The 15,950-nt window shown below is 33.9% G+C and overlaps 2 protein-coding genes across 4 annotated transcripts; both read right to left on the bottom strand.

The window, feature by feature from the left end:
• Positions 1-1,145: 1,145 nt before the first annotated feature.
• LOC102597098 (uncharacterized) lies at positions 1,146-5,058 on the bottom strand. 2 transcript variants are annotated; one of them, XM_006350464.2, is made up of 3 exons: positions 4,953-5,058; positions 2,990-3,843; positions 1,146-1,934 (listed from the first exon to the last, which is right to left on the bottom strand). In XM_006350464.2, exons 2-3 carry the CDS (start codon positions 3,721-3,723, stop codon positions 1,445-1,447), a joined length of 1,224 nt encoding a protein of 407 aa, XP_006350526.1. In that variant the 5' UTR covers positions 3,724-3,843; positions 4,953-5,058; the 3' UTR covers positions 1,146-1,444. The 2 variants fall into 2 exon arrangements, with proteins under 2 accessions (XP_006350526.1, XP_006350527.1); XM_006350465.2 differs by having other exon boundaries at positions 1,146-1,931.
• A 998-nt stretch (positions 5,059-6,056) lies between these two features.
• On the bottom strand, positions 6,057-12,508 carry LOC102596775 (nephrocystin-3). 2 transcript variants are annotated; one of them, XM_015310124.1, is made up of 10 exons: positions 12,371-12,508; positions 12,033-12,236; positions 10,324-10,591; positions 9,848-9,998; positions 9,353-9,575; positions 9,163-9,254; positions 8,605-8,740; positions 7,493-7,824; positions 6,749-7,268; positions 6,057-6,657 (listed from the first exon to the last, which is right to left on the bottom strand). In XM_015310124.1, exons 1-9 carry the CDS (start codon positions 12,421-12,423, stop codon positions 7,018-7,020), a joined length of 1,710 nt encoding a protein of 569 aa, XP_015165610.1. In that variant the 5' UTR covers positions 12,424-12,508; the 3' UTR covers positions 6,057-6,657; positions 6,749-7,017. The 2 variants fall into 2 exon arrangements, with proteins under 2 accessions (XP_015165610.1, XP_006350525.2); XM_006350463.2 differs by having other exon boundaries at positions 10,324-10,588.
• Between the last annotated feature and the right edge of the window lie 3,442 nt (positions 12,509-15,950).

Below are 15,950 nucleotides of genomic sequence, written 5' to 3'. Positions count from 1 at the left end.
AAAGACTTTTAAAACTTGTGGTCCAAAATGAATGATAGAAATTTGTGTGGTTGTAAATCATTTAATTAAGGGTAAAAAAGACATTTTATAGGCAAATTGTTACTTAAAATAGAAATGTGTCATTCTTTTTGAGACTGACTAAAAAGAAAAGTAAGTCATATAAATTGGGATAGAGGCAGTATAATTTTGCACGCGAAGTGTGAGGAGGATAAAATATAGTAAGATTTATTTTTATCTCTATAAATGGAGAGATTATTTCTAATGAACCATCTCAAAAAAAAATTATCCGAACAAAGATTGAAAAAAGAAGAAGTCAATATACATATAATAAAACACATGGGAGAATATAATTTATTTATTTATTTATTTATTTGAAGGATTGATAGGAGTAGTAGTTGAACAGTAAATTAAGTTATGGTGATCATTTGCTTTTCAACGTAATTCTTAATCTTTGACAATCTTTTTTCTTTTTAAATGCTTTGTATAAATAATTTATTTATTCACCCTTTTTTTCTCACGTGCAACACAGATTTTTAACGTTTTCCTTGTTTCTTTTTTTTATTCTTAAGTTTTCTTTTTTCACCAGAGTTGAAAAGAATAAAGATATTTAAGTTTTAGAGGTCATATTTGTTCCAACAACTTTGAAGCATGTGGATGAGAGGAAATTTGAGTGTGTTTTGATGTTAAAAGCTGATTCAGAAAACACGCGATTGCATTTGGACAAAATAACAACTTTTATCCACTCTAGTACAAAAGACAGAATTTCAGTATAATCATGTTCAATAATAACATTTTATTATGATAAATTTTTTTTTAAAAAAATCGATCATTCATGTTATGTTATATTTCACTATAACAAGAATAACACATCGAATAAAACAACTTATTAAATTTGAAGATAGGGGAAACTCTGTACCATTTTGTGTCATTATTGCTTATAAGTCCATTTTAAAGGAGAACATTGTAATTCTTTAATTGAAAACAATTTGATTATAAATTTTCTTAGACCCTTAATAGCATACTTTTATAATCACATAGATATCATAATATTAATACCTATGGACGAAAAGTTTGGGAGCAATCTTTTTGTCTTAAAACTCCGTCGCAGTTCAAATTGTGCCACGCAAATTGGAATGAAGGGAATATAACATACAAAGATTTCACAAACTTTTTAATCATCTGAACAGAGAAAGTATATACAGCTTGCCCAAATATATTAATATCCTACCTACTGGAATAATCTCCAAAGCATTCTGATATGAGAAAACACACAGCTTACATATGATATAAGACCTTAGCCCAACAATATTTACAAAATGCCTTTGGGATTGAGGCGTAGTAGTCGTATACTTACAGAACGTGTAATCCTATCTATCTCCGACTTGATCTGATAGAAAAATGCATGGAACATACATACGTGAATTAAGCGAACCAGAAAGATGGTTTAGAGAGCAGGAAATAGCCATCCCATGGTCAAACCAAGTAGCAAACCAGCACCAGCAAGACTTAAACCCAAGGTAAAAGCTATAGCAGACTTGTTTATCTTGAATTTTCCCTTTCCTGTCTTCTTCTTAATAGGCTTATTATATCTAAACTTCTTCAGTTTCCGTCCTTTGATTGGGATAACGGGGAAGCAAGTCGAATAGTTGATGGAATCTTGCTCATCTTTGTTCCTGAGCTGGAGGACAAGAGCTTCAAGCTGCAAAATTTGAAGCCACTGCCGGTAAGCAAAGAGGTGAGAAGCCTGTCTGAAGAACAGCTTGATCACGTGCTCCTTCTCGTTGTAGGCTTGCTGTGCCAGTTGTTCAGCCTCTCTTGCACGGGTTTGAGAATGGCATAGTGCTTCTAATAGCTGTGTTTTGCTGAGATCGCTTGATCCTGGTTGGGTTTCTGATGAGAGGACGTTGGCAATACTTAAATTGTCATCACCACCACTGGAATTAGAAGAATACACGTTAGTGTTCTTAATAATTAGAGAATGAGATGAGAAGGAAACTAGGTCAACCACAATACATTTTGTGCAATTGTTTATGGAGTTTCACTATATTACAGAAAACTTCAACCTACGAAGAACTTCATGATCCCAGGACATCCTTTATTCATTTACTTGAAATGAAGAGATTCTGCAATGTTAGGTGATTGGAAGAAAAAAAAGACCGAGTAACTATAAGAGATATGTTTTATCACTCTCCGGGAGTCATTGTTGATTATTCCACCACATTTGTCAACAGTAAGCCCCAACCAGCTTATCAAAGTGGGTTGAAATTGCAGAAATGAAGGGAAAGAACAGTCTTTATCTTTTTTTCTTTTCCTCTGTCTCCTTTGTACAGACACGAGAAAAGAAAATCAATTTAACTGAGAGAATACTTCTAGGAGAAAAAGAGTTGAGGATTCGACTCACCTGCATTCGTGTCAATGAAATTTCAACAAATTGAGGGCATTGAGACTTTTAAGCTATTAATCCACATTACAGTACTAATTTACTACCTGAATATCCTTAAACTCTGCAAATCCATATTTCAGGCCTATAATAGATACTCTTTTTTTGTACAAATAAGAAAAATAGTTTTTTCTTTTCTCTCCTCCATACGGTGGAGGAAACTTGCTTCCACTTTTTTTTTCATGTGCTGCATCTTGTTACAAGATCGACGAACTAAGTTTACTTTATTGTATACCTCCTCCATCCTAAGACTATTATTTCTTTGCTTAAACGGAAAAGACAGTAGCTAAATCCAAAAAGTCATATTAGTGTATAGTAATGCTACTTCAAATTATTTTGAATTCGACATAGTACCTTTCACATCTTTCAACCATTATAACTCACAAAATAACTTCTTCAAACATTTTTTCTTCAACCTCGGAAGAAGTCTTCCCAGGTCATGTAAAATTGGTAAACGAAAATATGTTAAAAAAAACAGTGTGGTGGAGAAAGATAGTAGCTAGTACTTCAACCAGAAATGATAGTAGCTAGCTATAGTTGGATAAATACCTTACTGGCTGTCCTGAACGACGTGTTAAGCACCCTTTGCCAACACACAATATCTTCTGTTGGCTTTGTGAAGGATGTTGTCTTGGACAATAATCAGGAGTAACCAGAGATTCCTTTTCTACCATACTAACCTGGTTAGAACAATTATATGACTCAATTCCCAAAGACTGACGCCATGAATGATCAGAATACGTGATACATCCAGATGAATTGGGAGAACCTGAGGCAGATAATTCCTTATCAGCTGTGCGCCACCATGGTTGAGCCTTCTGAACTCCAATCCATTCAGAATCCAGTTCAGAACAAGCCTTTTTAGTTTGTCCAGGATCTAGGTCCATGTAATAATCAAGTTCCATAAATCCTCCGGAATCTGTATATATTGGTGTTCTCTGGGAACCATCGCCTACAACATTTTGGAGCATGTGCAATTGGCTATCTTTGTAATTATATGCAGAGGGGTTGTAGCCTTTGAGGTGGTGGTCTAGCTTTGCAACATCATCACAATATGTTTGAGAATAGAAATCCTCAATCAATTGGTTTCCTCCGCATAATTTCAGAACATGAACACTCTCCGCGCTCAAAACTTTGAGCTCTGACTCTAACATACTTGAAGGTTCATGTGAATTATCTTTCTCACATTCATGAAGTTCAAAATCCTTGCCGCCCAAAAAATCCTGTGACCCTCTTTTTGCATTTCTAGAATTGTGGTCGAACCTTAATTGTGCTGAAGACATTAGGAACAGAGAGAATGTTGGAGCTATCTCTTTATTTCTAGAGAAGAACAGGTTGACAGTTCACTCTCATATGACCCCCATCTTTGCAGCCTTTTACCGTATGATCCTTTCCTTGTTATCCTGAATAAGCAATAGCAGGTTATAACCATATCAGCAACAAGATGAATACAGGTTAAAACCAAGCATCGAGAAGAAATAAATTATAATACATTAAGAGGTTATGGAATATGGCTTGGTTGATTATAAACCAAAATCTAAATTAAGCATCAGAAAAAGCTTTGACTTATCAACTGAAGTTTCCGCAACTGCCCACAAATGGGGTCTAGGGAGGTTAGGATGCATTAACTTACCCCTACCTTTGTGAGGTAGAGAGATTGTTTCCGCTAGACCCTCAACTCAAGAAAAAAGTCATTGAAGCAATGTATCACAAAAATATGCCAGTAAAGTAGCAAAATACAAAGCAAATGATTGAAGCAACACATACTAATACACATTATAGAACAAGAGACTAAACGACTACTAAATAGCCCCTACCACTCCCACATAGAGTGCAATAACACTCAACTACTCACTAACCTTCTACCCTAAATCTTTTAACCTCCAAACCTTCCTATCTATCTAGAGTCATGTCCTCAGTAAGTTGGAGTTGTGTCATGTCCCCTCTAGACATGAAATCAAATTCACAGAAAACAAAAAACAGAACTAGCAAAATTTTATCCACAAAATCAAATCAAACCAGCTAAGGAAACAACATACAAACCAAGAAATGAACTCCACACAGCTTAACTCCCCAGTCAACGCATAACAAACTATGATTTGCTCCCTTGCTTTACCCCTTTAAGAGTTTTTTCTGCTAAACATGACACTTAAATCTTGAAAGGAATCATAAAACCTATAATCACCTAACTTCAAATCATCACACCTATAATCATCTTTACTTTACACCTTCCCATAATCATACATAATCACTAATAAAAAAAACCCACCTGGAAAAACCCTTTTCCATCACACACCACCAAGAAAGATTCAATTTTTTTTCAGTTCATGGAGTCTCTACATGCTAAAATCAAGAATTCCCAAACACCCTTTATCTAGTTATGCATAAATATCAGTCAGTCTTGTTCGAATCAGGAAAAAAAAACAGTTTTTAAATTCTATGAACAATCAAAAAAAGGCAAGTGGAAGATAGTATGATGGACAGTTGAAGAAATAAGTGAAGAAGAAAGTACCTGTTGGAGACAATCATGGAGATGCTTCGAAGGAAAGAAATACAGTATTCTTCATTCTAAAATATCCATTTTTATATTCAACGTCTTACAAGGGATTTTTATTAAATTCAGTGTCACTATTAACTAATTAATATTGCAGATTAGAATAATTCCACGAAAATTTGCCCATGTTTATCCATATATCCTCGTACATTTTAATTTTTTTTCTCGATCACTATATTTAAAATTTGGAATTCGAATTTTTAGGTGTTAATTAAGAAAGGAACGACCTATTCATTTACAATTATGCAATGCAATAAAATTGTAGCTCTTTGGAGTAAGTAAATTTATCATTTCATATAATTTATTTGCCGTTTCGTATTAACTTTTAAATTTAAGTATTATGTATGAAAAAGATATCTTTAACCATCCTATTATTTTCAAGGTAATAATGGCATATATAATTATTAAGTATTAGTAATTGATAAAAAGATGTTCACAATGTCAATATAAATAACACATCCTATTCTTTTAAGCAACTATATAGACAAATTTTAAAAATCCTACTTTTTTACTCTATCTTATATTTTACATTTAAGTAAAATGAAAAGATCTTTTTAAAAATATATACAAGCATAGAGTAGGGCATAATTCTAGTCTCTAGTATTAAAAATAATAAAACACCAATTCCTCCACCACCTTAGTCTCTACTAAATGCATTATTATAACCCATAGTTTCTTCAATGTCCCCATATCTAATTTTTAAATTATCATCGTGGATTATTGTGAGATATTTCAAAAAAATCTTGACCGGAAGTTCTTTTATTTTCAATTAATATGTTTTACGTCATGCGAATCTGAATTAATCAGCCCTTAGCAGATACTAAACGGACCAAAATTCCAAAAAGGAAACTTCCTAGATTAAGAGGGCCCCTGCATTGGTCCCCCTACTGCAGACTTTTCTCTGCAGTCAGCATAAGATTTTTCTACGTTCTCAATTACGCTTTTTGGTAGTAAACGACATTATACTTGAATAACTAAAAACTACTTGATTTAAAAGTTGATATAATTTAGGAGATAGATAGTATTCCAAATATAATGATAAAATCAACACAATGTTTTTAAAAAATATGATTCACTATATTTCTGTGACAATCGATTTACACAGATAATTCAGTTCCAAAATAAGAATAGCTCAAATACAAGAACTGCAATGAATTTCAAGAATCTGGACAATGGGTAGTGCAAAATGTATGTCTTTGCCACTAGAAATAATTAGTAAGTGTAGGTTAAATGATGTCTTTTTGCTATTCTTACAACATTCACATTGATAGATATAGCATATGCTTCTTCAACCTTCAGATTAGCCAGTTATGTTGCAGGCTTGCAGCTGGAGCTTCTCTACAGAGCACCATCTGAATTTCCACTCCAAGTCCAAAAGAGCATGTGCTTCTTCAACCTTCAGATTGACTAATTACCTTGCAGCTATAATTTGAAGATTCTGTATGCACCACCGATGTTATTTCAACTAAGTACATCAATGTCACTATCTCATGTAGAGGGAGTCGAAAGGAGTCAGCAGTGACATTTTTCATTGCCATAAGATGATCAGGCTTGCTATCATTTTCCAGTGTTCAACTACATTGTACATTGTAGTCAAATCAGATAGTAGTTGGAAAGTGGACACTGTCCCATTTGGGTCGACATGTCCTATCCATTTCCACACCTATAAGAAGCAAAGCAGTAGCAGGATTAGTAGATGGTAAGCAAGGCTCTTTTAACACTTTCAGACAATGCATCAAGAACCTATATGATACCTTTTGGTAGTATTCATTTGGCGTTACTCTTGGATAGATACAGCTAAAAAGAATCTTTCATATGCCTGTAAATTTGTTAGTTTTGGCTGCCTTCCTTGTCCACCATGGCAGGAAGAAACCCAATCTTGTGCTATAGTCCAGTGTCTCTTTTCCTTTTGTGGCATGCAAACTCCCAATAGAAGGACATGTTTATCTTGCAACCACAATGATCCGACACTGTTAATAGCATGAAAGCAATTACACGTCAAACATGCGGCCTTGTAGGATCTTTAATATTGAACCATTTGCTTATATTTAGTTCGGAGCTTTGATAATCTTCTTTCCAGAGGGAGTCCCTCATGTTTCCTCCCCATCTTCTCCAAGTAATATACAACTTTTTTAAGTGTTTCCATGACTTCCTCACTGTCAGTACCAAAAGCTTTCTCTTGAATTTTCAGTACCCTCTTGAGCAACTCCAGCAATTCACCATCATCCTTTCCCAGCTGGGTCTGAATGGAGACCAAACAGTCAAGAGCCTCCCCTGCATACATAAACTCTTTAGCCAAAAGGGGAGAAATGAAAGAAAAGAACCTGAAAACACTAAACCAGCTACTTTTTTTTGGATAAAGATAAAGAGGGTAAACAAACAGTACATGAATGGTGAAACAGCTTTCAAACATATTGATGGCAAACATTTTTCACTAACAGATCAAAACATACTGCTTAGCAGTTAGCATAAAGCAATAGGGAAAAGGACAAGCTCACCAACTGGTAGAGAATCTTCTCCAAATGCCCTCTCCCGGATTCGCAGAACCTCTAATGCGTGTTTTTCGGCCTCCTCATTACGGTTTAGATTGTAGAGAGTAACTGCAAGATGCAGCATTGGGAAAGTAATGGATTGATCATCAGGTGAAACATTCTTAAACATAATCTGCAAACTCATCCTTAGCAAGCGCTCAGCTTCTGCAAAAAGTTTGGACTGTGAATAAGAAGTGGCTAGATTCACTAGATGAGAGACTGAACTGGGATGCCCTTCACCCTTGAACTTCTCAGTTATCAACAAGCACTCCTCCAGTAGCATACGGCCTTCTTCACCTCTGAAAGATAAATGAGTGTTAAAGCAGTACTCAAAAGAACAAAGCCCTACAAAGAAGCTTAAGGTTTGCACAATTCTTAAGAACAATTTGCCCCAATTTTATATTATTCTATAAAAACTGAAATGTGAGTATTGAAAACCTTTTCAGAATCGGTTGTAATGTATCAAAATATAACGGAATTCTTCTTTTAAAAAGGGTTCGGAAAAAGTAATTTACCATAAGTAATATTCTACTTGATTAATCAAAGGGAAGAAAATCATGTAAAGGACCTAAAAACCCTCTTACACTAAAAGCCCCACACACACTCGGCCAAACCCTTAATTTATTTCATATAAGTTAAGTTGTGAAAAGTTCTATCTATTTTTATTTCCATGCTTCATATCTTCTTAATGGAAGTAGCTAACAATTCTCGAGCGCATTAATTTAGTCTAACTTAAGTCATAAGGGCAAGTAACTTAATGAAAAAAAGTCGAAAAATGGAAAGTAAAGGATAAAAAAGTTTATCTGATTTTAGTTTTCAAGGAAATGTTGCTGAGTAGTAAATAGGAAACAACTTTACTAAATGCAACAAAAAGGGATTTAAAAAAAAATATAGATTGTAAGTTAGAATTTATTTTAAGAAGGCCAAAATTTGTAACTCGTTAAAGTTTTAGAATACATTGACGTGATCAAAAGTACTTATCAAACAATTTAGACATGGGGGTGATCCCATAATTTTAATAATCACAGGAAATTATGTTATGTAACTAACCCTATGCTTAATTAAAACATGATCCTCACCTTCCAACTGCATGAAGTAATTCAGCCAAGTCTACTCTCATCTTCTCCATTATGTGATCATCTATGGCTATATAATCAGAAACCTTCAGCCTGCGAAGAGCCTCTTTATACAGATCAATGGCTTCATTCACATCTCCTGTAAAGCACGCACATATGAAAACAGTACCCTTTATTGGAGCAATTGTCAAAACAGGAATAATTTAATGGACACAGAGCATAGCATCACAATTTGTAATCCTCCTACTTTTTGGAATGAAAACCAGTTCATTATAATCTAGCACTTGCAGGAAGCTGAAAGTTACAACTCACAAGCAACTGGAATCTTTGGAACACAAGAATGTCAAGTTCACCATTAGTTATTCAAATTTACTTAGCTGTTCAAGCATTAGTCCTATCTTGTGCTGCTTTTGGGCAGGTTACTTCACTATCGACCTTTTCGTTAATTGCTTCATTACTTGAGTAATGGCAACCATAGACAAGGAGAAGATTATGTGACACCAGGAACAACAAAGTAAGAAAAAATTGATCCGCCACAAGTAGGAAAATCATTATATTCACCTTTTGCACATTTCACACGTGCAAGATAACTCATAGACAGTCCAACTCTGCCATCCTTTTCTCCATATAACTTCATGTACGTGGTCAAAATTCTATATCGTATGAAAAGAAAAGGGAAAAAGAAGTTAGTATTGGTGACTACAGACACAAAGTGGTCACGAAGCAAGATACATGTAAGAACAGTGATCACCTATTAAAAGCATTTTCTGCATCAGTCACTCTCCTTTCCTTCAGAAGAAGATTGCCCATGCCAAATAAAGGCACTACCAGTTCCTCACATTCTTCACCCCTGCTAGATTCAATAATTTTAACTACGCGATGATATGTTTCTATTGCTTTTTTGGTCTTTCCAGTAGAACCCAAAACTTTTGCCATCCCTAACAATGGAGTGACGATAAAAGAACTGGTATTTCCTGTAATGTAAAATAAAAGTGTCACCAAACTGCTTTCAGCCATATAGAAAAAGAAGCAGTGGCTTGATAACAGTTAAGAAAGTTGCAAATTTACAGATTTTACCAAACAACCGAATCATTTATTTCTAAAAAGTTATGGAAAGCCAAATCCAATCCCATAGTAAATGAGATAGAATTCTATTTTAAGAAAATGAGCAGCACCACCATCTCACACAAATATAGCCAGACGTAAATAAGCAACAACTATAAAGTGAAAAAAGAATCTGACTTACCATATAGTCTCTCAACAACTTTGACAGCTCTTCCATACACACAAATGGACATCTCAAAATTTTCTAACTTTTCATACATATTACCCATATGTGTGAGTATCGAGTCCAGAAGAGGCTCCTCATCTTTCAAGTCATCAACAACCTCGCTCAACTGTCAGTACATCATGCCGCCCACCCAACATACAGAAAAGGGTGACTAAAATGAGGACAAGTATGAACTCTAAAACAATAAAGTTATATTATTGCTTGAAAAGGGAAAGTTCTTATGTCAATAAATGATTTGTTCTTCACGGAGAAAATTGGAGTTGGAACTTCAAAAGAAAATGTTTGAAATCATGTCTCCGTGCACTGGTTCTCCTAATTAATTTTTGCAGCTTATGTCTGTGCCTTTGAAAGGTCACTTGATCCTTTCATGGATTTATGATACAGAAAGACTAGAATCAGGAATTAGCATATATGACAAGGGAAGAAATTACCACATCCAACAGGGGTTTGACAGTCCTTATGTCTCCAAGGGCCATGTACCCTAAGGCTATTACATCAAGAATAGCTGCTTCTTCTATACCCTTGTGGCCTGCATCAATCTGTTCTTTGACAGCTTCAAAATTTGCTAGAAGCAGATCTCTGGCCTCATTTTCCTTCCCTATTCTTATCATGGCATGGACTTCATTAAATAAGTCCCTCAGCTGCTCCTCAAGAATATTGAGGCTGCTAGGCATGTTGTCCTTTAAATCTGTATACCTGCTGAAAAGACATGCTGACATTGTAGTTCTCAATGGATATACTACACAAGTCTCCTAAATCTATACACTCTTAAACTATTGAAATGTTTAGAATTCATCGCAAATTTTTTGAAGGAGATAGTCTATGTGAAAGGACGGCTAATATATTCCACCAACTAATGGGTTTAGCCAATAGCATCAAACTCAGATAACGCTGGTAGATTATCCTCCATCTGAAGGAAATCACTACACCTCTTCACAAGTGACTTTTTGCATAAACAATGATGGAGCTAAGTTGATGTCAAATAGGTGCTTAAAGGGGATATACCAATCGGATCTTCCACAATGAGTTAAGCACCAAAATAACAGATGTTTCATTACTTAACAAAATATAACAGCTTATAAAATGTTTCAGCTTTCAGATCTTTTGGTTATCTGTCCCAGACTTTGTATTATCTACTTTCTCACAATTAATGTTTACCATGAGTCAAATAGAATAAATAATATTATCCTCTTGAATTCTAGATTGAAGAGAAGATTATAGAAACAGTTGTATGCCCTATTGATTAAATCGTCAACCATTATACGGAACTGGATTGTAATCTTAACTCAAAGTAGTATACTTAGTAGTTAGTACAACTAGAGTAATAATAGGCATTTCTGGAATTTGCATCACCCTAAAATGTCATGAGTCAGAAGTAATGAGGTGCTTTCCTGAGGTATGCCCAACGCCACACACCCCAAGCTTGCCTAATAGTTTTGTGTCAATGGAGTGCAAAAAACCGCGATCAACTGTATTCACCCTAAAAATTCCTTAAGTAGTATTGACCCTTAACTTCTCAAAAGCCCTTGCAGTGATTCTAAATACTAAGATTTAGAAGATGTGAAACTCAATGGAAGTCATAATATTGACATATCCTCCGCTTGAGAATAATATGAGGTGAGTTTTGTTCGAGCCTTTCATAAAAAAATAAAAAAATCTGGCTTCATGTCTTCACTCCCACTCAATCTTCAAGTCTTTAGTTCTCTGTCTTTCCTCATCAAATCTCTTCTTTTTTTCTATTCTATTCCATCTAATAAAATTAAATAGCAATTTCTTTATAAGGTAAAGTTCTAACAACAATTAAAAGTTGCCCTATGTACATTAATGGGTGATGAGACCGATATTTTTAGTTTTTTTTTTTTTTTCATAAACCATCTGTTAGTAACAACCTAAATACAATTCTGTCAAAATGCTACTAATTCCATTGATGGATTACAGTTATTAAAAACTATTTCTAATTGTATTCACTTATGTAAAAGCACAAAACTAGCTTCCTATTGAGAGCCTAGGGAATGATGACATGATTTTTGTTAATTCTATCATGCTAGGGTACTCAACAATCATTTCTTCTATCACAAGGAAACCAATAAAACTATCAAAATGTGAATAAATCTGCATTTAAAAAAAGCAAAGCCCATACCTTTGAGACTCGATACTTGAATTAACTCCTTTGTTTTCGTACAATTTGGATGAGGTAGCCGAGACAACACAGCACCTCGTGCTAAGACGGGAACACAACCCACTAGTGGGAAAGCAAAGCTTAAAATTGCAACTTTTAGAGGGACGGTGATAAAAGGAGACGGACAATATGCCTAAATTGGTGTTTGAACCTATAAGATTCATCCTGAAATATGCAACCCACAAAACAAAAATACTCATTAATTTACTAGTGGAATTCAAAAGCTGGCCCGAACACCACGCTCGTAAAAAAAATACTATTGAAGTGCGAAATGGAATGGACGGAACGGGTTAGGTTACCTGCCGGAGTTGGTGAGTGGCAAAGGAGTTGAACGGAGCAGAGAAGTAGACATTTGCAGTTTGCAGCAGCAGAGACACAGGAGAAAATGAGGGAGGCAGAGAGATTATCCACAAATATGCAATTCTATTTGGGTTTTCTAATTAAATTAACCCCAGAATTTCATAATTAGCAATTTTGCATTATTAATCACCCTTATTGCTACAAAACAGCAATGCTAATTTTGTAAAACATATCAAATCTAGATAATACTCTAGACTATAGTGGTTAGGTTATTTGTAGTATGTAAAATTTACTAGTAAAATTAAATATTTTTATCATTTTTCTTATTATTCATTCTCACGAATTCTAAGTAGTTTGTTCATAATAACACAAAACAAATTAATTTTATTTGAAACTTTTTATGTTAGAATCATGTTTGATCCTAATTTTTATAGTAAATATTTAAAATTTAAATGTACTTTTTTATATTAAAAAACATTAAATACAATTTGAAGGGGGAAAATTTATTTTTAAAAAAATTAGAATAAATTTGAAAAAGAAAAACTAAAAAAAAAATGACAGTGAAAATTAGAGTTTTAGGCTAAAATCATCCCTCAAATATAACTTAAACTGAGTGTACATCCTTATAATATAATTTTGAACAAAAAACATCCTTCAATTATCCCAAAACTTACTTTCTGTTAACTACTGTTCAAAAACTAACATAAACAAATACATGTGCCAAGCACATAACTTCCCCCAAATCCCCATATATTGTACGATATTTTTATTGATATTTATATTGTTTTACCGGTCTCTTCATATTGTGTTTCTTATGTTTTGACAAAAAGTGTGTTGTTTACTAGTGGTTTACCAATTTTTCTATTGTACTGCAATTTGTTTTTACTGTTTTATTCTAGTTTGGTGTTGTTTTGTTGATTTTCTTGTGGTTTATTTACTGGTTTATCAAAAAAAAATTATTGTTTTTTCTATTGTGTTGTTTTTTTGCTAGTTTGGTATTATTTTGCTGATTAATTTTTTGGCTGCTTTTGTCCTGATTTATCAGTTTTTAAATCGTTTTTTCCATTTTTTTAGTTGCCTTGCTGTTTTCTTGTGTGTATTCTTTTTGTGCAAGTTTTGGTCCTATTTTTCAGATGAAATATTAGCTTTTTTGCTGGTTTTAAGTGTTAAAATGCTCAAGGTGGAAAAAGAGAAAAATAAATGTTTTTAGGCAACTCAGAGTACTTTCATTGCGCTTGACAAACATACAAGATACATTTAATACGAAAAATTCATGGCGAGATTAATACAACATAAAACGACTACTTTTACTACAATTTCAAATTATCATCTTCTCTCTTTTCAAGATGAGACCAATCCTCCCTCTTGTAGGCTTACTTTTTTTCCAGACGCAATGTAGTTCTATGGGCGTTGTTTATCATTACCAACTCTCAGGGGTACCAATCCTCTTTGCTCGCATAAGAGAATGAATTTGTATGACTCCAAGGCATTAATTCTAAGAGTTGGTAATATGCCCTCCCTGAAAGTGGGTTGTGTCATTTTCTTGGTGTAGAAAAGCATGGAGTTAATTTTGTGTAACTAGGATTAATAGTAAAATTGTAAATGTCAATAATGTCGCACATGAAAGTGTTTATTCTATTGATTTCATCTAGTTTCTTTGGTACTCCTGCATAATACAATACCTAGGAACAAAAATTCTGAATTTTCTTTATCATTGCATTGAAGTCTCTATGGGTGACACTTTTAATTATAAGCACCCCATCGACTGTTGAGAAATCATGTTTCTAGAGGCACCTCGCACAACTAAGAAAAAATCTCTCTTCAGTCAAACATGCTTGGTGTATTTCTTATTAATATGAGCCTTATTGTCTCATATAAATGCCTCTTGATTGCTAATTTCTTCTTCAAATTGCGTCTCAAGAATTTACAACATCTTTTAAATTATCGAGTGCTATTAGCTTCTTCCGAAAATATGAGCAGTTAATTCCAACCCTCGGTTAGGGACACATTGTCTAAGGATAGACTGAAAGTGGGACAATTGGAGCTGATTAATTTTTTGCACCAAAGCATGAAAGAAAGTCTCAACTATGATGTATGCTATTATTTATGAAGATGAAGAAATCAATCTATAGCATATGGAGATTTGGGGGGAGTCATGTTTTTATTTCTGTTAGTTTCTTAATAGTAGTTAACAAAAAGGATGTTTAGTCATGTTTTGGGATAGTTGAAGGATGTTTTTTGTTCACAATTTTACTATAAGGATGTACTCTAAGTTTGAGTTATACTTGAGGAATGATTTTAGCCTAAAACTCGTGAATACTGAGTTTTAGGCTTTTTCCAGATTTCCAATACAATTTCAAATTATTTTCAAATAAAATCGGGAAAAAAAAACTGACCAAATGGATTTATTTTATTTTATTTTGGTTAAAAGAGGAGATATTATATCATAATATTATGTATCCAATACAAACAGAGGTGGCTGCATGATGGCTAGCGCACGAGTTATCAGGCCATATAACTTGGTTACAATTCAAATTACATTGAGGCTTATAGGCTTGTGGAAGAGGACTTTTTACTTTTTCTGCTTTTAGTATCTTCCAAACAAATCACGGTGGAACTCTCCATTCCTCAAAAAGCTGATCCAATTTCATCTTCTGGCCTTCTTTGGCTAGCTACTTTATTCTTTCCTCGAGGCTCAGGCCTGATTGGGGGTTCCCCATCCTATGAATGGATTTATTGTTATTACCTCCCTACACTCACTTCATTGTTATCGTCGATTCATCAAAATAAAATTGAATTATTGACTTAACAGTATATGTCATTTGGAAATCACTATATATATATATATATATATATATATATAATGATGATACAATAGTCATATAATAATTTCATCACTAAATCATCATGGTTATTATCGATTTCAAATCTAGGCTATGCTAACTTTAAATATTAAGCCAGAAAGTAGACTGTCAAGTCTAATTTCAAACGTAAGGTGAAGTTCAAAACAAACATTTATGGATATGCATGTTTTTAAATTCGTGATTTTCTACTTTAATCAAATAAAATTTTCGCAATGAGTATATGTCTTATTTCTTGCCTCATCTTTACTTAATACAGTAGGTTCGTTCAAAAAATCCCAACGCCATTGGGACATATCTTCCACGAACGGTTAACTATTAAGGATCACAGTTTATGCATAACTGTTGGTCTACACAAATAAAGAAGCATAATAAACACTTCGTAACTCCTACAAAATATTAATTGACACTACCGTTCAGCTTATAATATTTATTAAATATATAAAATAAATTGGTACTACTTCTTTGCATTGTGAAGCATGTCAAAATTTGCATCACACTAAGTTCCCACTATGTTCATATTCGAGGAAGAGGAAGAGTTGAACCACAAGGAGTCTTATGTTTCCACAGCTCAAATGCAACTTTACCAGTTATATCAAAGTTTGCTTCATCTCATATAAAATCTGTCCAGTTCACTTGGCTTACGCAGCCAATACTAGACGAAAATATTCGGTATGACAGAAGTCACGGAAAACATGTTGTTTTGATGAAAGATGAC

The sequence above is a fragment of the Solanum tuberosum genome, unplaced genomic scaffold (assembly GCF_000226075.1).
Source record: "Solanum tuberosum cultivar DM 1-3 516 R44 unplaced genomic scaffold, SolTub_3.0 scf00126, whole genome shotgun sequence".
In the NCBI taxonomy this organism is placed as follows: Eukaryota; Viridiplantae; Streptophyta; class Magnoliopsida; order Solanales; family Solanaceae; genus Solanum; species Solanum tuberosum.
The sequence above is the reverse complement of the archived record's forward strand: the minus strand, read 5'-3'. Positions and strand labels throughout refer to the sequence as shown.